The following is a 21,807-nucleotide window of genomic DNA, read 5'->3' as shown; positions in this document are numbered from 1 at the left end:
AACTGCCAAGCACCCTCTTGGAATTGTTGAAGTAAGATCCGGATTTATAAGGAAAGATGACCAGCTGAGGATTTGTTTGAGATTAATAATGCGAGGCACACGAACACCCATTATGCAACAGATCTTTTAGTGAAGAGTTGGGGAAAACTACTGAAACACACTTGTAAGTTTAAGGCTTTAGGCAATTGAGTTTGTGATGAATTCCACTAATTAAATAGTATATATTTATATATAGAACACAGAACTACTTAAACAATTTATTAGAAATATTATCCGAGTGGTAAGGAAGCAGTAGACACTAGCACATGATATTCTGTTCTGGTAGCTGGAAGTATATATGACCAAGAAGATTTGATTTATGTGTGTTGCAAGACATCAAGCCCTACTGCGTCTGCTTGATTAAGCCCCAGCAGCTACTGTTTTCTACTAAATGATTTATCAATTCAACAAAATAAACAGCTAACAGAGGTGAAGAGAACACCATCACATGGGCACCTAACTTGTCTGTCCCACCTAAAGTTCAAGAGTTTCGAGCCTAATTATTTGTATGGCATTCATATACGTGTATATTACACATATATACTCTCTCAGCTAAGCTATAAGCATCAAACATATATTTAGATAAGAAGATACCAGGTTCAAATTTGTAGAACTAAAGTAGTAGGACATGATGTCTCCTAACAGACATTTAAGTCCTACCACATTAGTCTTAAACATATGTGGCCATTGATAGAGAATAGCATGTGCTAATGCCTAATTCATCTGCGCCACTCAATCAAATGTTCGATCGTTCAATACTACTTCCTACGTGCTCTATAAAACAGCTATTTTAAACTCAACCAAATTCATCACATAATCAATTGTATTCAAGTGTCTAAGCCTTCCATCTGCAGAAGTCCTTTAATTTCAATATCAGCAGAGTTTATCCTGAATACTACAAAAATTTTGCTAGCATCATGGGTATCCGTGTTCCTCGTATCACTAGTCTCAAGCAAGTTCTGAACCGCCAATTCTCCTCAACAAATCTTGATCGTAGTACAAATGTCCCCAAGGGATGCATGGCAGTTTATGTAGGGGAGAACCAAAGAAGAAGATTTGTAGTTCCGATCTCTTACTTAAATGAGCCTACGTTCCAAGACCTTTTAAGTCAAGCTGAGGAAGAATTTGGGTTTACTCATCCAGAAGGTGGCCTCACAATTCCATGCAAGGAAGACACCTTCATTGATCTCTTGAACAGATTATGAGAGCTTATATATATGTGTACAGATACATACATAGTGGTATGCTCTTAGATAGTTTACAAATTTTGTGAACTAGTCCAGACATATTATATATGACTGAGACTTTCCATGTAAATCTTTTAGGCATCAAGTAATACATGAAATTATTCTTTCTTGTAGACTTTTTGTAAATTGGTTCTTATCTCAAATATGTTTAGTAGCAAATTTCATTTTTCAGTATGGTTAAAATATCAATTTTACCTGACAAAAAAAACAAAATATCAATCTTAATCTGTTAACAAAAAACACCTTAAAATTTGAATTTCTGATCTCTGAGGCAGAATGTGAAATTGTTAGGGTAGTTTCGGTTAATTTCTTATAAAATTTTATGTACAGTATTTATTTTAATTTTTTTTAGATTAGAAGGCTTTGCAGGAAAATTACAAAATTTTAACTTAATTTGTTGAAAAGCCGGAATACAATGGGATCTTCAGAAGGTTGATCATCACGAGTCCTATGATTATTTCGATTGGGTAGGTCAACAACAAAAGGTTTCATTCTTGCAAAAGAACTACCTCGACCCGATACTTAACGCGATAGCTGCAATATTGCACACGTTGATACACAAAGCGGTAACTAATACCCCCTGTAGGCTGAGGAGCAGAAGTATTCGTGATATTAAATGACTTAAAAGAAGTATTCATGATAATAAATGACTTACATAGATTTAAACTATGCAAGAGATATATTTATAAATTAGTTAGAACTGTTTATAAATCTAAATTTTGATTTTTGAGCTAGCAGACTCACCTTGTGTCGGTGCTGATTATTCAAACAATTGGTAAGTATAAAGGCTTATTGACCTTTTAACCCTCGAAGTTTGGATGAAAGGTACATTCGGAAAACTTGGAGGGTTGAAACGAACGACTTTAAACATCGAGGCCGCATCGGAACATCCATCCAAACTTCGTGGGCTAAAAGGTCATTAAGTCAAGTATAAAAGAGTAACTATAAATTTGTTGGTGATTTTTTTTTTGGCATAATGTTTATCATCAGACGGAATACAGGCACAGAAACTTCTGCACTTTCAAATTTACCATCAAATTCTCCTCTTGTGCAAGTCTCTCAACGCACACATTTTATTTGGAAAATGTCCATCTTCTTACTGCAAATTTCAGAAATCGTATGTCAGGATTATTGTTCCTCAGAGTTGGACAGATCTTGAGCATATTTTTGTGTCCAGTAATATGGGTTTGGAATAATTATCAACCGCCACCGAAGAATTTGATACAACATTTGAAACCGCTTAATCCAAAAGGTCTTCCCTGGACCCTGATTTCATCACCGCACTTTGACACAATATGACCGCATATGTAATCATCTACACAAGAACTCGTTTCCAAATTGTGTAGCATCAGTCAATTCTGATCGATGATCTTAGTCCACCATCCGGGTTTGAACACCGATTTACTTTACCCTGTCACTTATCTATCTCTCCCAACAATTTAGCGTGTCTCCCTACAATTTAGCAGTGTACGTGATTTGGTAAGATTTAGTGCGTACTAATGGGTCATCACGGATGTTGGTTCGTGGAAGGATTTGGTAAGATAGATCATCACGGATGTTGGTTCGTCGAAGGATTTGGTAAGATGGATCATCACGGATGTTGGTTCGTCGAAAGATTTGATAAGGTTTAGTGCATACTAATGGATCATCACGGATGTTGGTTTGTCGAAGGATTTGATAAGGTTTAGTGCGTGCAGATCATCACAAATGTTGTTTCGTCGAAGGATTTGATGAAGCAAAACCGACATAGATGGATTACACAAGAAGAAATCAAGTTAATTTAAAACAGTGTGCAAATAGTGGCGGTTCTTATCCAGTTTGATATTTCCGTTTCAAATCATTGTCACCCATCATCGACAAACGGGAACTGTTTAGGTAAGTCCCATGTGAATAAGGCCATGGGCTAAGGTATATTAATATTACATCCCACACTATATTATTTATTGTGCACTAAGCCGGGGGTCTTCACGGAAACAGCCTCTCTGTTTTAAGGGCAGGGGCAAGGCTGCGTACATCTTACCCTCCTCAGACCCTGCTCTAAGCGGGATATACTGAGTATGTTTGGTTTGGTTTGGTTTGGTTTATCATCAGACGCTTAGTGATATGCTTTAGAGAAAATAACTATAATAATTTGTTGGTCAATATGTTCAAAAAATTTGAGTATCAAATTATGCTTTCCCTACAAATCATATATGAAAAATCTATTTGTTCTACAATTTACACTCAGAAACTCAATAAATGAGGTCGGAGGTGCTGTACTATCTACAAGTATATAAATTGTTCAGGCGCGAAGTGATTTCATTGAATGTGTCCACTGAGCAAGGAATTGTAAGACCTCCTTCCGGATGATTGAAACCAAATTCTTCCTCGGCTTGACTTAACAAATCTTGAAAGGCAGGCTCATTCAGGTATGAAATAGGTACCACATATCGGCTTCTTTGCCTCTCCCCAATATAAACTGCCAAGCACCCCTTTGGAATCGTTGAAGTAAGATCAGGATTTAATAAGAAAGATGAGAGGTTAAGGATTTGTTTGAGATTAGTAATACGAAGCATACGGATACCCATGACACTATAGATCTTTCAGAGAAGAGTTCAGAAAACTGAAGAAACACTAGGACTTGTACAGTTTTAAGGAAAAGACTTTAGACCAGTGAGTTTGTGATGAATGTTAGTCGCTTAATTATGTATTTATATAGAACAATGAGGAAGTTGTGTAGAACATCTCATCAAATTGTACATTGAGCAGTGAGTAGGCTTTAGACACTAGCACATGATTTGGGTTTGAAATAATAAGTGTTCATGTGACAGTGTTTCTTCCAGCTTCAAGTTGATATTTTGACATAATGCAGCTAGACCATCAATTCAACAAAAGAAACAGCTGAGATAGGTCAAGAAAACACCATCACATGAAACTTATATGAGGTGTTTCCTACCAGTCTGATAATCTGTTTCTTACAGAAACTTATATGAGGTGAATGAAAACACTATCACATGAGTACCTAACTTGTTTGTCCCACTCAGACTACTGACCACAAAAACTAAAAACTTAAAATTTGCTACCTTGCTTGCCAGGCAAAGTGAGAACTTTCCAGCCAAATTATTTGTATGTTGTTCATATCCGTATATATTACGTTATATTCTGTCTTATCTCCACCATAAGCTTAAAATATAAAACATATCAGGTCCAGATTTGTTGAACAGAAGCCATAGGACATGATGTCTCTCAGCAGACATTCAAGTCCTAGCATTACTCTTAAATATGTGTGGCCTTTGAAAGAGAATACCATGTGCTATTGCCTGATGCATCTGTGCCACTCGATCTGTATTTTGATCAACCGCTCATTACTTGTTATTTCCATATAAAAACTGTGATATCCTCAACCAAATTCATCACAAAATCTCCTCAACCAAATTCATCACAAAATCTTGTGGAATTAAGGGTCTAAGCCTACCATCTGCATAAGTTCTTGTATTTTCTATATCCCCGGAGATTATACGTTGAAATTTCGATTTTTCTTAAGGCATCATGGGTATTCGTGTGCCTCATATCACTAATCTAAAGCAAATTCTCAACAGACAATTTTCTTTAAAAAACCTTGATTGTAGTACAAATGTCCCAAAGGGATGTGTTGCAGTTTATGTTGGGGAGAACCAAAGAAGAAGATTTGTAGTTCCGATCTCTTACTTAAACGAGCCTACGTTCCAAGACCTGTTAAGTCAGGCTGAGGAAGAATTTGGGTTTAGTCATCCAGAAGGCGGCCTCACAATTCCATGCAAAGAAGACACCTTCCTTGATCTCTTGAACAGATTATGAGAGTTTATATATATGTTGTTAGATAGTGTACAAATTTTGTAAACTAGTCCAGAAATTTTATATATGACTCTCATATAAATCTTTTAGGGAGAGCATTAGCTGATACTTTGTAATTTGATTACATCAATTTCTACATAGATTTGATCTCTGCAATCATTATGTAGTCATTATATATCTCTATAAGTAGTTTTTATTATAAATACAGATTAGCAGTTTTATACATTATTGGTTCCAATCACAAATGTAAGTGTTCAAGAGAAGAGAAATTTCCAGGTCTTTGTAGTCTGAAGTGGCTTTTCCATGTATAATACATCTGTTAACCTCACTTTAGTCTTGCGCAAATATAAGAAACAAATAGCTATTATCTGGTACTAACAATTCGGCTGGGTACTATGTTAGTACCCAGCCGAATTGTTAGTAGTCAGTCCACTTCCATTTGATGACCTAGGGAAGATTAGAGTAACCATCTCATTACGCAGAAATATGTTTTTTAGAAATCATCAGTGAAGAATTTCTTTTGTTTAGTCAAATCTATTTATTCATATATATTGCTATCCTGGAGTTACCGAGATCACTCTAATTGTTGACAAACTCAACCCTCCAATTTCAGTTGTGCAGGTTTTTTTGTAGTCTTCATGTGTCATTCCATTTGTTTTTCATTTAAGTATCTAAAGGATAATATGTAAACCTGTCTGCATTCAACAATCATTTTATATAAAATTTGCTGTATTTTCAAGAACATCATCTATAGGTTCACAGTTTAACTTTCCAACTCTGACCAGACGATATTCACAGTTTAAATCATCTTTCATTACATGCACCAGGTTGCCAAGACACAAGAAAAACTGCTGTCTCATTGTAATCAGAAAAAATTTCCTAGATGCCTAAAATCTAAGGAACTGCTCTTGCTGCCGCTGAAGTACCTGGATGATTAGACTGCTTGAAGATATGGGAGTTTCCACATGTAACATCTTCTTTTCTATGCGAAGTCAGATGGAGTTAGTTTTTCAGATTCTGGCCTTTTTATATCTTCTTGGATACTTAAGATTCATAAAGGAAATCCGTGTGCTGTGTAATAATTTCTCTCCATCAGTTTAATAGTTGCATGGTCTCTTTTTATATCTAAATTTATAAGTAGAAACTATGATCAATAAATTTTGGTAATGTTAAATTCAACAAAATGGTGAGTTTCAAATTATCCGTTGCCAACAAAATCTATAAAATTCTCCTTTCTACTAATTACATTTTAATGCTGTACTATCTACCTGTACATAAATGTTTTCTGACTATATTCTATCTAGGCTCGAAGTAAGGTGGATGAATGTTTCCACTGAGCAGGGAATAGTGAGGCCGCCTTCTGGTTGGCTGAACCCAAATTCTTCCTCAGCTTGATTTAACAAGTCCTGGAAGGCAGGATTATTCAGGTATGAAACGGGGACCACAAATCGTCTTCTTTGCTTCTCCCCAATATATACTGCCAAGCAACCCTTCGGAACTGTTGAAGTATAATCAGGACTTATCAAGAAAGAAGACGGGTTTAGGATATTCTTGAGATTGGTAACACGAGGCATACGAATACCCATAATACTATTAGATCAATTAGAGAATATGGAGAAAGAAAAGGAATTGTATAGTGAAGACTTTAGACAGTTGAGTTTGAGATGAATTTTACTAATGCCCAGCTATGTATTTATATAGAAAATTGAACAGTTCTTTAAAATGTAACTTGAGTGGTGAAGAGGCATTAGACACTAGCACATGATTTTCTCTTTCAATAGCTACATATATTTATGACTGATTGAATGACTTCTCTGTCTGTTGCAAGACAGCATGCCCCTACTTATCAAGGATCTTTTACTGAAGAGTTGAGGAAAACAACAGAAACACAAGGAAATGTAAGTTTAAAGCTTGAAGCAATTGAGTTTGTGATGAATTCTACTAATGCTTAAATATAAGTATATATAGAACATAGAACTACTTAAACAATTTATTAGAAATATTATCCGAGTGGTGAAGAAGCAGTAGACACTAGCACAAGTATATAAGACCAAGAATATTTGATTTCTGTGTGTTGCGAGACATCAACCTTACTGCGTCTGCTTGATTAAGCCCCAGCAGCCACTGTTTTCTACTAAATGATTCATCAAATCAACAAAATAAACAGCTAACACAGGGGAAGAGAACACCATCACATGGGCACCTAACTTGTCTGTCCCACCTAAAACTCAAGAGTTTCCACCCAAATTATTTGTATGGCGTTCATATAAGTGTATTTTAGGCTTATATACTCTCTTAGCTATGCTATAAGCATCAAACATATGGTTGAATAAGAAGATATCAGGTTCAGATTAGTTGAGCAAAAGTAGTAGGACATGATGTCTCTTAACAGACATTTAAGTCTTACCATTAGTCTTAAACATATGTGGCCATTGAAAGAGAATAGCATGTGCTAATGCCTAATGCATCTGTGCCACTCAATCTGCATTTCAATCAACTGTTCAATACTTCCGTGCTCTATAAAACCGCTATCACAAACTCAACCAAATTCATCACATAATCAATTGTATTCAAGTGTCTAAGCCTTCCATCTGCAAAAGTCCTTGTATTTCAATATCAGCAGAGTTTATCCTGAATACTACAAATTTTTTGTTAGCATCATGGGTATCCGTGTTCCTCGTATCACTAGTCTCAAGCATATTCTAAACCGCCAATCCTCCTCCACATATCTTGATCGTAGTACAAATGTCCCTAAGGGATGCATGGCAGTTTATGTTGGGGAGAACCAGAGAAGAAGATTTGTGGTTCCGATCTCATACTTAGATGAGCCTACGTTTCAAGACCTGTTAAGTCAAGCTGAGGAAGAATTTGGGTTTAGTCATCCAGAAGGCGGCCTCACAATACCATGCAAAGAAGACACCTTCATTGATCTCTTGAACAGATTATGAGAGTTTATATATATGTGTACAGATACATACATAGTGATATGTTCTTAGATACTTTACAAATTTTTTGAACTAGTCCAGACATTTTATATAAGACTGAGACTTATATAAATCTTTTTTTTTTTTTTGAAGAAAAGGAAATAATTCATTAAATAATAGCCATACGGCATCTACAAGAATGATCGAGTCGAACAAACATAGAAAATATTAACATGCCTGTCTTCATAGTCAAGATGAGACAAATAAGCGATGTTGAAATTGACGATGGTACATGTATAGATCCTTGCTCTGTGTTCATTATCTTTTTCAAAAACTCCGTTTGAGCTATCAACCACAAATGCACTTCTCGAAGGCTTTTATCGATGAATCCAAACCAACTCTCACAAAAGAGGAGAGAAAAATCACACACTCTCACCAGGGAGAGAAATCAAACTATAATCCAAACAAACTAGAGAAAATCCAACTAAAAACTAAAGCAATTAGATCTGCACCACGACACGTAGAGATAATCGATCCACCCACAAATCCAAAAAGCCTTCTGGAAGCGAATAAGAACGAAAATCAAAAGTTCGGTGATATAGATCTAAGAAATTTTCCCCCTTAAAGAAGGAGATTTATTAAGAAAATCAATGAAAAGCAAAAACAATCAAAGAACTAGCAATCAAACGGAAAGATTTGGGGCTTTCCACCGGAAAACCGATGGAAGCCCCGTCGGGAATGAAAAGATGGAGGAGGCGGCTAGAGGGAATGCACAAAAGTCTTTTTATTTTTTAAAACACACATTGATTTGTTTAGACTTATATAAATCTTAATCTGTTAACAAAAAACACCTTAAAATTTAAATTTTCTGATTTGAGAGGCAGAATGTGAAATTGTTAGGGTAGTTTCTGTCAAGTTCTTATAAAATTTTATGTACAGTATTTATTTTAATTTGTATTAGATCTTAGAAGGCTTTGCAGGAAAATTACAAAATTTTAACTTAATTTGTTGAAAAGCCTGAATACGATGGGAACTTATTCGGAAGGTTGATCATCACGAGTCTTATGATGATTTCGATTGGGTAGGTCAACAACAAAAGGTTTCATTCTTGCGAAAGCACTACCCAGACCCGATAGTTAACGCGTTAGCTACAACATTGCACACATTGATACACAAAGTGCTAACTAATAACCACTGTAGGCTGAGGAGCAGAAGGAGTATTCGTGATAATAAATGACTTAAATAGGTTAAACTATGCCTGAGATATATTTATAAATTAGTCAGAACTGCTTATAAATATAAATTTTAATTAAGAGTTAGCAAAAATCACCCTTCTGTCAAGGCTGATTTATCAAGACAATTGCAAAATTAAGGTATGAAACAGTAAATACAAATTTCCTTTGTTTGGGATGTTCCCAATATAAGCAGCCATTTGGAATTGCTAAAAATGGCGGCCTTATGTGTCAGTGATTTGTTTTAGGCATAAAGTTTATCAAATTAGTATTATGCTTTAGAGAAATAAAAGTATCTATGACTATATGTGATGGTCAATATGTTCAAAAAAATCGAGTATCAAATTAAGCTTTCCCTACAAAAAATTATATATAAATCCTATATGTTCTGCAATTTACACTCAGAAACTCATCAAATGAGATCGGAGGTGCTATACTATCTACAAGTATATAAATTGTTCAGGCGCGAAGTGATTTCATTGAATGTGTCCTCTGAGCAAGGAATTGTAAGACCTCCTTCCGGATGATTGAATCCAAATTCTTCCTCGGCTTGACTTAACTATTCTTGAAAGGCAGGCTCATTCAGGTACGAAATGGGAACCACAAATCGGCTTCTTTGCCTCTCCCCAATATAAACTGCCAAGCACCCCTTTGGAATCATTGAAGTAAGATCAGGATTTAATAACAAAGATGAGCGGTTAAGGATTTGTTTGAAACTAGTAATACGAGGCATACGGATACCCATGACACTTTAGATCTTCCAGGGAAGAGTTCAGGAAACTGAAGAAACACTAGACTTGTATAGTTTTGAGGAAAAGACTTTAGACCAGTGAGTTTGTGATGAATGTTAGTATCGCTTAATTATGTGTTTATATAGAACAATCAGAAAGTTGTGTAGAACATCGATCTCATCAAATGGTACATTGAGCGGTGAGTAGGCATTAGACACTAGCACATGATTTTTTCTTCAGTAGCCACACGTATTAATGACTGATAGGTGGACATCTATATGTGTTGGGAGACAGAGTGTCCTACTACGTCTGTATAATAAATCACGACTCAATATGTAATTTTGGCCTGTAATACGTTTGTTGAAGAAAATTTGATGTCCTACAGTTATATGTGTATAAGTAATATACAAATTAAAAGAAAGGGCATAAATGCACCGCAGATTTAACATGGAGCACACAAAATCACTAGTCTATGGCTAAAGACTCCTCCAAAGGTTTATCTGGGTGGCATGATATGGATTTTATGTTTCGGGTTTGTCTTCACTGATTATGGTGGGGTTGGAATAATAAGTGTTCATGTGACAGTGTTTCTTCCAGCTCCAAGTTGATATTTTCACATAATGCAGCTAGACCATGTCAAAGATATCTGATAATCTGTTTGGAAGAAGCAGCTGGGATAGGTCAAGAAAACACCATCACATGAGCACCAAACTTGCCTGTCCAATAAAAGCTTGAGATTTAATCCCTCGCCTGACGAACTTGACAGTCTCCACTATAAACTCTCTTATCTCAACTATAATTTTAAAGCAAAAACCAGGTTAGGGAATTGTTCAACACAAGTAATAGGACAAGATGTCACTCACAGACATACAAGTCCTACCCTTAGGATATTCAAAGAAAATAGCATGTGCTAATGTCTAATGCATCTGTGTCACTCAATCTGCAATTTGATTAACAGCTCAATATTCTATATAAACCCTGCTGGAAACTCAAGCAAAGTCATTTCAGAATTGAGTGTATTCTGGTGTCGAAGCTTCAATCTGCAGAAGTCCTTGTAGTTTCATATCCCCAAAGTTTACCTGAAAACTTTAATTTTTGATTAGCATCATGGGTATCCGCATGCCTCGTGTCACTAATCTCAAGCAAATTCTCAAATGGCAATTTTCCTCTACAAATCTTGATTTTAGTACAAATGTCCCTAAGGGATGCATGGCAGTTTATGTTGGTGAGAACCAAAGAAGAAGATTTGTGGTTCCCATCTCGTACTTAAATGAGCCTACATTTCAAGACCTGTTAAGTCAAGCTGAGGAAGAATTTGGGTTTAGTCATCCAGAAGGCGGCCTCACAGTTCCATGCAAAAAGAAGACACTTTCATTTATTTCTTGAACAGATTATGAAAGTTTCTACATGTCTGCAGATATGTAAAAAGTTATATGTTGTTAGTGTACAAAATTTCTAAACTAGTCTAGAAGTTGTATTCTGACTGAGACTTTCATGTAAACTTTTACATGTTTTGAGCACGCTGATGAATATACTATCAACATTTGCCAGACGTCTGTTTTGTTGGTTTAGTATATTACAAATGCTTTAGGAGTTTTAATAAACAGATGTTATTGAGGATAATCTTAATTAATATATCTTGGTAATATTGAATTGCTAACAATAAATTGAGTATTAAATAATTAGAATATGCATACGGGTTTCGGCCCCAAATTGTTGGTTTAGTATGTAGCGTTTTGGTTTTTTAATCAACTAAAATGCTACTTTTTTTTTTTGACTAATATGGTTTATAGCCTTACAATGTGAGTATCTGTTCTCAGATATTCTCGAGGTGAGCCAGAGTCAAACCCAGTACCTGGGCCAATAGAGGATAAGCCCTCAACTACTTGGGCTATCCAATAGTGCTCACTAAAATGCTACTTAATTAGTGTAGCATTGGTATATTTTTTTTTTCATTCAAACCAAGACAAACGACACACTGTTTGGCGTTTACTAGTTTTCGAAATTCACTAAAACGCTTTTGAGAATAGCGCTTTACGGCATATTAAGAGTTGTCAAAACGCTAGTTGCTAACCAGCTATTCTTACAATTATAACTACACCTTTTTTAAATTTCATTTAACAATAATCTTATAATCTTTTTTATATTATAACAATAATCTTATAATTATTTTTTTATTTATTTATTATTTTGTTTTGTTTTTAATTTTCAAGTATTAATCATCCACCCTAAAATGTTAACAACAATTAATTTATTTTAATAATTTAATGCCATGCAAAAATTAATTCTTTTAAAACCCAAATATAAACCGTAAATGTTAATTAACGACTGTTAATTTAATTTATTCCGCCGGATTCTCGGCTTTAGAGCCTTCGGCCCTGCAACCTCGCATTAATTAATGTTTAGGCTCGAGGGAGTAGGGCCTACCGGCCCTACACCCTCAATCCTAAACCCTAACCGTCGGCCAATTTAATATATAGTACGAATTAATCATTCTGCAACCCAAACCTAAACCCTAAATGTTAACGATTGTAAATTAATTTATTCAGCCGGTTTCTCGGCTTTAGGGCCTCGGCCCTAAAGCCTCGCATTAATTAGGGTTTAGGCTCGAGGGATTAGGGCCTAACGGCCCTAAACCCTCAATCCTAAACCCTAACCGTCGGCCAATTTAATTTAAAGTATGAATTAATCATTTTACAACCCAAACTTAAAACCTAAATGTTAACGATTGTTGATTTACTTTATTAAATTGAACCAATATTTTTTATATTTTTCGAAAAAACATGTTAAAAGGTCAAAATATATATATATATATATATATATATATATATTAATTTATTTCAAGGAGAGCACCAGTGTGTTGTGTGTGTTTGTGCCAGTAAAAAGAAAGACTAGACCCTGGGGCGTACTTCAAAAACGCTAAAAGCATTAGCGTTGCCCCTTTACATTAAACGCTAATAGCCAAGCGGCTTTACTTGTCAGATGAGGCCATTTTTATAAAATTTGTTATTCAGGGTATTAAACTCCAAAATTGTGTTATTCGGGTCTTTTTTTCTATGCGGAGGTTCAAAAAGTTTTATTTTAAGATTTAAAAACAAAACTAAATACATTAAATTCAAATTCTACATATATAGTGAGCAATTAATTAGAGATATGATTTAAATTAAAAGCACGTGCCTTGTAGGGGCTTTTAATGTATTTCACGTTTAAACTTTGCCTCAGGCTTTTGTGCTAGACTGCAGGCCTTAATTTCTAGTTTCGCAGAAATATGTTTTTTAGAAATCATCAGTGAAGAATCCATTTATTCATTCATATTGATATCCTGGAATTACCAAGGTCTCTTTGGATGGATGTGAAGAACATCTTTATTTAATTTCACTCTAACAGTTGACATCCTAAACCCTCCAATTTCAGTTGTGCAGGTTTTTTTGTAGTCTTCATGTAAGCCACTGATAATCTTGACGTTGCATTCCATTTTTTTTTCATCAATCATTGCATCTGAAGTTTGCTGTTTTTATCAATAACATCATCTATAGGTTCTGGGTAGATAAGTTTAACTTTCCAACTCTGACCAGACTTGACGTTCACAGTTTTAATCTTTGACAAGGAGATTTACATTACATGCAAAAGTTACTGATTTGACTATCAAAGTTACTGATAAGTATCTTCCGCAGGTCGATGCTTGATCAATTTCGGTCTAACAGTAAATATGATCACAGAGTAACTGTAGATAGGTTCTGACTAATTCTTTCTGTAATATAGGAATATAAGATAAGGGACTGCTTTCTCCCACTCCCATATCAATTTTCAAGAAATTTATCTCAGAATAATATATGCCAATTTCGATTAATTTCAGAATAATGTGGAACTGATAACAGATGGGAATTTATTTGCAAACAACATAATTAGATCATAAAAATATAATTGGGATGTATATAGTTTAATAATTTACAAAATTTTGAGTAATGATCTTCCTCATTGAAAATGATTCCTTGAGACACTGGAAGAAAGTTTTTGCCTAAATGCCTATGGTCCTACCTTTTCTAACTTATCTCCTACTAGCTTACAAAAAATTTCTAAACTACTTATTTTGATCAGGTTCTTCTCTATGATTTTCTTCTCAAGCTTGAGGCGAGATCTGTAAACACATCTTCTCTGCAGGGAATTGTAAGACCCCCCTCTGGATGATCAAAACCAAATTCTTCCTCAGCTTGACATAGCAAGTCCTGGAAGGCAGGCTCAGCCAAGTACGAAATTGGAACAACAAATCTTTTTCTTTGGCTCTCCCCAACATAAACTGCCAAGCAGCCCTTTGGGACGTCTGAAACTGCTGTAGTTGCAAAAGAAGACCCCTGCAAAATTTTCTTGACATGAGGAATACGAGGCATGCGGATACCCATGTTTCTAAGTTGGTATTCTTAAAATGGATGTCGAGAGGGAAAGGATGAGACGATGCTTGATGAAAGAAATGAAGGTTTGCTAGTTTGCTTGTGTTGATTTATGTCAAAGTCCCTATGTTTATATAGAAGGTTTCTTGAACACTGAAAATGAAATAATAAGTCACTAGCACATGATGATGTCCTACAAATACATAATGAATAGCAAAGTTGGAGGAGTGTGGGATATGTGTCTGCTTACCAAGACACAACTTGCCCTACAAATACCAAGGATAATCAAATTTCTTAGTTGTCTGATAGCTCTCCCTTGAATATTTAGGTGTCCAGTTATTTGAATTTTTAAGATAATCAAACATAAAATCAACCTTCTAATCCTTGTCTGAAGCATGTACTAGGATTTTGTGGTACAAGAAGCAGTAGGATACAGACCCATGTGCTACCCTCTCTTGAAATCTTTATCTGATGCAGAAGTATTGATTTTCAGGTAGTGCACATCAGCAATCAATTGGGAACATGAGATGTTTCCTAGCAGAAATAGATATGGCCTCTGAGTTGTTAATCTATGTGGTGAGCCAAAGAGAAAGGCGTGTGGATCTTTCACATTTTAGATAAAAATTTATTTCTCCTTTTTATATCTAATCGCAGAAAAAGGGAACTGCAAACAAGTCAGCGTAAACTAATTAGCCGCACAATCTAAATTTTCCTCTACATCTACTTTCATTATATAATCGTTCTTGTCAATTTTGTTATTACACCATGAAAACCGTATGGCTTTTATTTTGTTATCCATCAGTCTTCTGTGTTGAGATATCTTGCTAGTTCAACAGTGCTTGTTGTTCCAAAAGGCTTATGGCTGTTTATGTTGGGGAGGCCAGAGAAGTAGATCCGATTGCATATTTAAGTGAACCTCCCTTTAAGAATTAATTATTCAAGCTCAAAAAGATTTCAGATTTGATCATGTAGAAGGTGGTCTTACTATTCCATGTTAAGTAGACATATTCTTTAAACTCACTTCTTGCTTGAGCATTGTATGAGAAATGAATTGCAGTACTTAAAAAAATTTGAGTGTTTATTCTTGAAATTATTCTTTCTGTTGTGAATGTAAACATATGAGAACTTATATGAGGTGTTTCCTACCACACAAAATCCTAATAATCTGTTTCTTACAAAGATTTGCCCTTTCTTTCGTGAATATAACAACTTGTATCAGGTGTTTCCTACTGCACAAAAAATAAACAGCTAGGATAGGTGAATGAAAACACTATCACATGAGCACTTAACTTGTCCGTCCCACCCACAACTACTGACCACAAAAACTAACTTCTTAAAATTTGCTACCTTGCTTGCCAGGCAAAGTGAGGACTTTCCACCCAATTATTTGTACCTTGTTCATATCCGTATATATTACGTTATATTCTGTCTTATCTCCACTATCAGTAGAACATGAGAAAATATCAGGTCCAGATTTGTTGAACAGAAGCAGTAGGACATGATGTCTCTCAGCAGACATTCAAGTCCTAGCATTACTCTTAAATATGTGTGGCCTTTGAAAGAGAATAGCATGTGCTATTGCCTAATCCATCTGTGCCACTCAATCTGCATTTTGATCAACCGCTCATTACTTGTTATTTCTATATAAAAACTGTGATATCCTCAACCAAATTCATCACAAAACCAAGTGGAATTAAGGTCTAAGCCTTCCATCGGCAGAAGTTCTTGTATTTTCCATATCTCCAAAGATTATCCGTTGAAGTTTCAATTTTTCTTGAGCATCATGGGTATTCGTGTGCCTCATATCACTAATCTCAAGCAAATTCTCAACAGACAATTTTCCTTAAAAAATCTTGATTACAGAACAAATGTCCCGAAGGGATGTGTTGCAGTCTATGTTGGGGAGAACCAAAGAAGAAGATTTGTAGTTCCGATCTCTTACTTAAACGAGCCTACGTTCCAAGACCTGTTAAGTCAGGCTGAGGAAGAATTTGGGTTTAGTCATCCAAAAGGTGGCCTCACAATTCCATGCAAAGAAGACACCTTCATTGATCTCTTGAACAGATTATGAAAGTTTATATATATGTTGTTAGATAGTGTAAAAATTTTGTAAACTAGTCCAGGAATTTCTAATAAATCTTGTAGGTAGAACATTACCTGATACTTTGTAATTTGAGACATTAATTTCTAAATGGATTTGATCTCTGCAATCATTATGTAGTCATTATGTTTTATTTGAAATATAGATAAGCAGCTTTATACATTATTGCTTCCAATCACAAACGTAATTGTTCAAAAGAAGAGCAATTTCCATCTCTCTATAGTCTGGAGTGGGTTTTCCTTGTAGAGAAGACATTGGTTAACCTCAGTTTAGTCTTGCGCAGATTGTACTAACATATAGCTATTATCTGGTACTACCAATTTTGTAAGGTTGTAGTTGGTACTGTGTACTAGTCAATCCGCTTCCATTTGATAACCTAGAAAAGATTATTGTAACCATCTCATTACACAGAAATATGTTTATTAGATATCAGTGAAGAATTTCTTTTGCTTAGTTGACTAGTATCAATTTATTCATACATATTGCTATCCTGGAATTGCCGCGAACTCATTGGATGGATGTGAAGAACATGTTTATTCAATATCACTCTAATAATTGACAGACTCAACCCTCTAATTTCAGTTGTGCAGCTTTTTATGGAGTCTTCATGTAAGCTACTGATAAGCTTGATGTTTCATTCCTTTAGTTTTCTTTTCATTTTAGTACCTAAAGTCATTTATTGGTTCTGGGTAGAGAAGTTTAACTTTCCAACTCTGACCAGACATAACATTCACAGTTTAAATCTTTGATCAATTTCGAAGTCCCTGCCTACATATAATTTGCTTTACATTACATGCAAAACTTACAGATTTGAGTATCAAATTTTTGTGTTCAATATATTGATCAATTTTTTTTTTTTGTCAATATATCTAGGCGTAAAGTAAGGTGAATGAATGTGTCCACTGAGCAGGGAATAGTGAGGCCGCCTTCTGGTTGGCTGAACCCAAATTCTTCCTCAGCTTGATTTAACAAGTCTTGGAAGGCAGGATCATTCAGGTATGAAATGGGAACCACAAATCAACCCATTGGAACTGTTGAAGTATAATTAGGACTTAACAAGAAAGATGACGGGTTAAGGAGTTTCTTACACACAATTAGATGCAAATGTTGATTTCAATTTCTAATGCAATTAGATGCTAATGCTTTCAATTTCTTCAGGAAACCATACTTCTTACACACAATTAGATGCAAATGTTGATTTAACTGCTGAAATATGTGGAAATGATATATTTGAGGACGGCATTTTCAAGCTAAATAATCAGGTCAAAGGATATAACTAGGAGATATAAATTGCTTATGAATTGACAACTTTTTATGCAATGATTTTTGCTATGGAAATACATGAAAATTGTTTGCTTAAATGACTATTGCCGAACCTGTTTTTGATACCATTTCATGAATAAAGCTCAATAATGAAGACAATCTGACAAATATAACTACATCGTATTGTTTCTAATATCATTTATTGAGACAAGCTCAATAAACAAAAGACAATCTGACATTTATAGTTAATATGTATTCACTAGTTTACAAAATTTTCTGCACTACTTGTTCTGATCATGTTCGTCTTCATGATTTTCTGCTCAAGCCTGACTTGAGATCTGTAAAGATATCTTCTCTGCAGGGAATAGTAAGAACCCCCCTCTGGATGATCAAACCCGAATTCTTCCTCAGCTTAACTTAACAAGTCTTAAAAGGCACGCTCACTCAAGCATGAAATTGGGACAATAAATTATGTTCTTTGCCTCTCCCCGGCATAAATTGCAAAGAATCTATTTCGGACAGTAGCTGCAGTCATGGTATATCTTCCAAAATAAGATCGGTGAAGAATAGCCATGATTGTAAGTGGCTTTATTTGGAATGAATGTTATGAGGTAGATGACTAACCAATGGCTAGACGAACAAATGTAGGTAAACAGTTAAGCTTGAAATGGTTTTTGTTAAAATCCCAATGACGTGCTTATACAGCAGATGAAGCAGTTCTTAAATAGTAAATTAAGGACTACTAATGCATATATATTGGTGATAATAAATCATCAGATGAATAGCAAGACTGTATGAGTGTGGAATATATGTCTATGACTACCAAGACACAACCTGCCGTATTATATATGATAATCTTGAATTTATAGGTTGTCTATTTTTGGAGGTTTTAAACATTATCACACAGGAATTATAACATCTAATCCTTGTCTGAGCAAATATATTATATTTTGAATTATTATTAGAGTACCAGAAGTAGTAAGGTAATGCAGGTACAAACTGATGTGCTACTTTCTACTGTAATTTCTTGATTGATGTTTAATTATTAATGACTTCTCTGTTCTTCTATGTATAAGCATTCGACTGGGTCCATGAGAAATATGACTTCTCAATAGACAATAGTTCTTCTCCTTTCTCTCTCCCCAACATAAACGGTTTTATATAATCAAAATTTACCAAGAAAGATTAGTTGATATAGACAGATCAGTAACACAGAAATATAGGGGAAAATATCAACTTAAAGTTCCCATTTGAATTTGTAATTTCATATCAAGTCTTGATCAGGTATACATTTGTGGAACGCATAATGTAGCACATTTTTTGTATAGGTGATCAATATATAGCATAAAAATGAAATAATGTATGTGCTGCAAATTTAACTTGAAGCAAGCAGAATCATAACTTGAAGCATTGGTATACCTTGCCAAGTATCTTCTGCAGGTGGAATCTTGATGAATTTCGGGCTCACAGTAAATATGATCACAGAGCAACTGTAGATAGGTTATGACTAATTCTTTCTGAAATATAGGAATATAAAATAAGGGGCTGCTTTCTCCCATATCAATTTTGAATAGATTTATCTGTTAAAACACTATTCTATGCCAATTTCGATCAATTTCAGAATAACGTGGAACTGATTACAGATAGGAAGTTATTTGCAAACAACATAATTAGATCTTAAAAATATAATCGGGATGTATATAGTTTCATATTATACAAAATTCTGAGTGACGATCTTCCTCATTGAAAATGATTCCATGAGATACAGGAAGAAAGCTTTTGCATAAATGCCTATGGTCCAACCTTTTCTAACTTATCTCCTACTAGCTTACAAAAAATTTCTAAACTACTTATTTTGATCAGGTTGTTCTCTATTATTTTCTTCTCAAGCTTGAGGCGAGGTCTGTAAACACATCTTCTCTGCAGGGAATTGTAAGACCCCCATCTGGATGATCAAAACCAAATTCTTCCTCAGCTTGACATAGCAAGTCCTGGAAGGCAGGCTCAGCCAAGTATGAAATTGGAACAACAAATCTTTTTCTCTGGCTATCCCCAACTTAAACTGCCAAGCAGCCCTTTGGGACGTCTGAAACTGCTGTAGCTGCAAAAGAAGACCCCTGAAAGATTTTCTTGACATGAGGAATATGAGGCATGCGGATACCCATGATTCTAAGTTAGTGTTCTTAGAATGGATGTCGAGAGGGAAAGGACTAGAGGATGCTGGATGAAAGAAATAAAGGTTTGCTACTAAGCTTGTGTTGATTTATGTCAAAATCCCTATGTTTATATAGAAGGCTTCTTGAACACTGACAATGAAATAATAAGTCACTAGCACATGGTGATGTCCTACAAATACAGAATCAATAGCAAGGTTGGAGGAGTTTGGGATATATGTCTCTGCTTACCAAGACACAACTTGCCCTACAATTACCAAGGATAATCAAATTTCTTAGTTGTCTGATAGCTCTGCCTTTAATATTTAGGTGTCCAGTTATTTCAATTTTAACATAATCAAACATAAAATCAACCTTCTAATCCTTGTCTGAAGCATGTATCAGCATAAAACGTAAATTTAAATGAGAAAATATCAGGTCCAGATTTGTTGAACCGAAACAGTAGGACATGATGTCTCTCAACAGACATTCATGTCCTAGCACTAGCATTACTCTTAATTTTGTGTGGCCTTTGAAAGAGAATAGCATGTGCTAATGCCCAATGCATCTGTGCCACTCAATCTGCATCTTCATCAACCACTCATTACTTGTTATTTCTATATAAAAACTGTGATCTCCTCAACCAAATTCATCTCAAAATCAAGTTCTTGTATTCTCCATATTTGTTGAAGTTTCAATTTTTCTTGAGCATCATGGGTATTCGTGTGCCTCATGTCACTAATCTCAAGCAAATTCTCAACAGACAATTTTCCTTAAGAAATCTTGATCGCAGTACAAATGTCCCCAAGGGATGTATTGCAGTGTATGTTGGGGAGAACCAAAGAAGAAGATTTGTAGTTCCGATCTCTTACTTGAATGAGCCTACGTTTCAAGACCTGTTAAGTCAAGCTGAGGAAGAATTTGGGTTTACTCATCCAGAAGGTGGCCTAACAATACCATGCAAAGAAGACACCTTCATTGATCTGTTGAACAGATTATGAGGGTTTATATATATTTTGTTAGATAGTGTACACAAATTTTGTAACTAGTCCAGAAATTTTATATACGACTCTCATATACATCTTTTAGGTAGAGCATTAGCTGATACTTTGTAATTTGATTACATTAATTTCTACAAGGATTTGATCTCTGCAATCATTATGTAGTCATTTTATATCTTCATAAGTACTTTTTATTTGAAATAGCTATTATATGCATGGTACTAACAATTTGCAAGGTTCTAGTTTGTAATGTATAGTAGTCAATCCACTTCCATTTTGTAACCTTGGGAAGATTAAAGTAACCATCTCATTACACAGAAATATGTTTTTTAGAGATCAGTGATAGGCTCAACCCTCCAATTTCAGTTGTGCAGGGTTTTTTTGTAGTCTTCATGTAAGCCACTGATAAGCTTCACGTTTCGTTCCATTTGTTTTTCACAAGAAAATCATATGTCACTACATGCAGAGCAGGTTGCCAAGACACAAGAAAATCTGCTGTCTCATTGTAATCAGAACATCTCCTAGATTTCTAAAATCTAAGATACAGCCTGCAGTCTTCAGATCAACTCCAGAACCAGAATATAGGGCTATTGCTGATAATATTTTAACATTACGTTATATAGCGTTTCAATCCCAAGCCCATGTAAAAACATAAGAACCCAAGCCCATGTAAAAACATAAGAACGCTACATCGTGTTGCCTCTTACACAGTGGCGGAGCCAGGACTTTTAGCGAGTGGGGGCACCATATAAATTTCCAGCAACAAAATAAAATATATAAATATATAGCAAAAATATTTACAAGTTCATGTGATAATATTACAAGTTTCCACGACGAGTTTTCATGTTTTGGAATCGCTGCATGATCAGTTCATTGTCAACGCAATCAAAAATTTCCCTTTCGATATATATAACT

General features: G+C 35.1%; 3 protein-coding genes across 3 annotated transcripts; 2 read left to right on the top strand and 1 right to left on the bottom strand.

Moving 5' to 3' along the window:
* Positions 1-797: 797 nt before the first annotated feature.
* LOC108210246 (auxin-responsive protein SAUR21-like) lies at positions 798-1,402 on the top strand. Its single transcript, XM_017381549.2, has one exon. It carries the CDS (start codon positions 957-959, stop codon positions 1,242-1,244), a length of 288 nt encoding a protein of 95 aa, XP_017237038.1. The 5' UTR covers positions 798-956; the 3' UTR covers positions 1,245-1,402.
* Positions 1,403-7,470: 6,068 nt separating this feature from the next.
* LOC108210248 (auxin-responsive protein SAUR21-like) lies at positions 7,471-8,143 on the top strand. Its single transcript, XM_017381550.2, has one exon. It carries the CDS (start codon positions 7,760-7,762, stop codon positions 8,045-8,047), a length of 288 nt encoding a protein of 95 aa, XP_017237039.1. The 5' UTR covers positions 7,471-7,759; the 3' UTR covers positions 8,048-8,143.
* A 5,753-nt stretch (positions 8,144-13,896) lies between these two features.
* Positions 13,897-14,490, bottom strand: LOC108209159 (auxin-responsive protein SAUR20-like). The gene has a single exon (XM_017379938.2). It carries the CDS (start codon positions 14,384-14,386, stop codon positions 14,093-14,095), a length of 294 nt encoding a protein of 97 aa, XP_017235427.1. The 5' UTR covers positions 14,387-14,490; the 3' UTR covers positions 13,897-14,092.
* Between the last annotated feature and the right edge of the window lie 7,317 nt (positions 14,491-21,807).

Source organism: Daucus carota, chromosome 2 (assembly GCF_001625215.2).
Source record: "Daucus carota subsp. sativus chromosome 2, DH1 v3.0, whole genome shotgun sequence".
Taxonomy (NCBI): domain Eukaryota; kingdom Viridiplantae; phylum Streptophyta; class Magnoliopsida; order Apiales; family Apiaceae; genus Daucus; species Daucus carota.
Note: the sequence above shows the minus strand (reverse complement) of the source record. Positions and strands in the feature narration are given on the sequence as shown.

What these genes read in the sequence shown, in the direction of transcription:
- LOC108210246 (XM_017381549.2), top strand. Translation starts at nt 957, where the DNA reads ATGGGTATCCGTGTTCCTCGTATCACTAGTCTCAAGCAAGTTCTGAAC.
- LOC108210248 (XM_017381550.2), top strand. Translation starts at nt 7,760, where the DNA reads ATGGGTATCCGTGTTCCTCGTATCACTAGTCTCAAGCATATTCTAAAC.
- LOC108209159 (XM_017379938.2), bottom strand. Translation starts at nt 14,386, where the DNA reads ATGGGTATCCGCATGCCTCGTATTCCTCATGTCAAGAAAATTTTGCAG.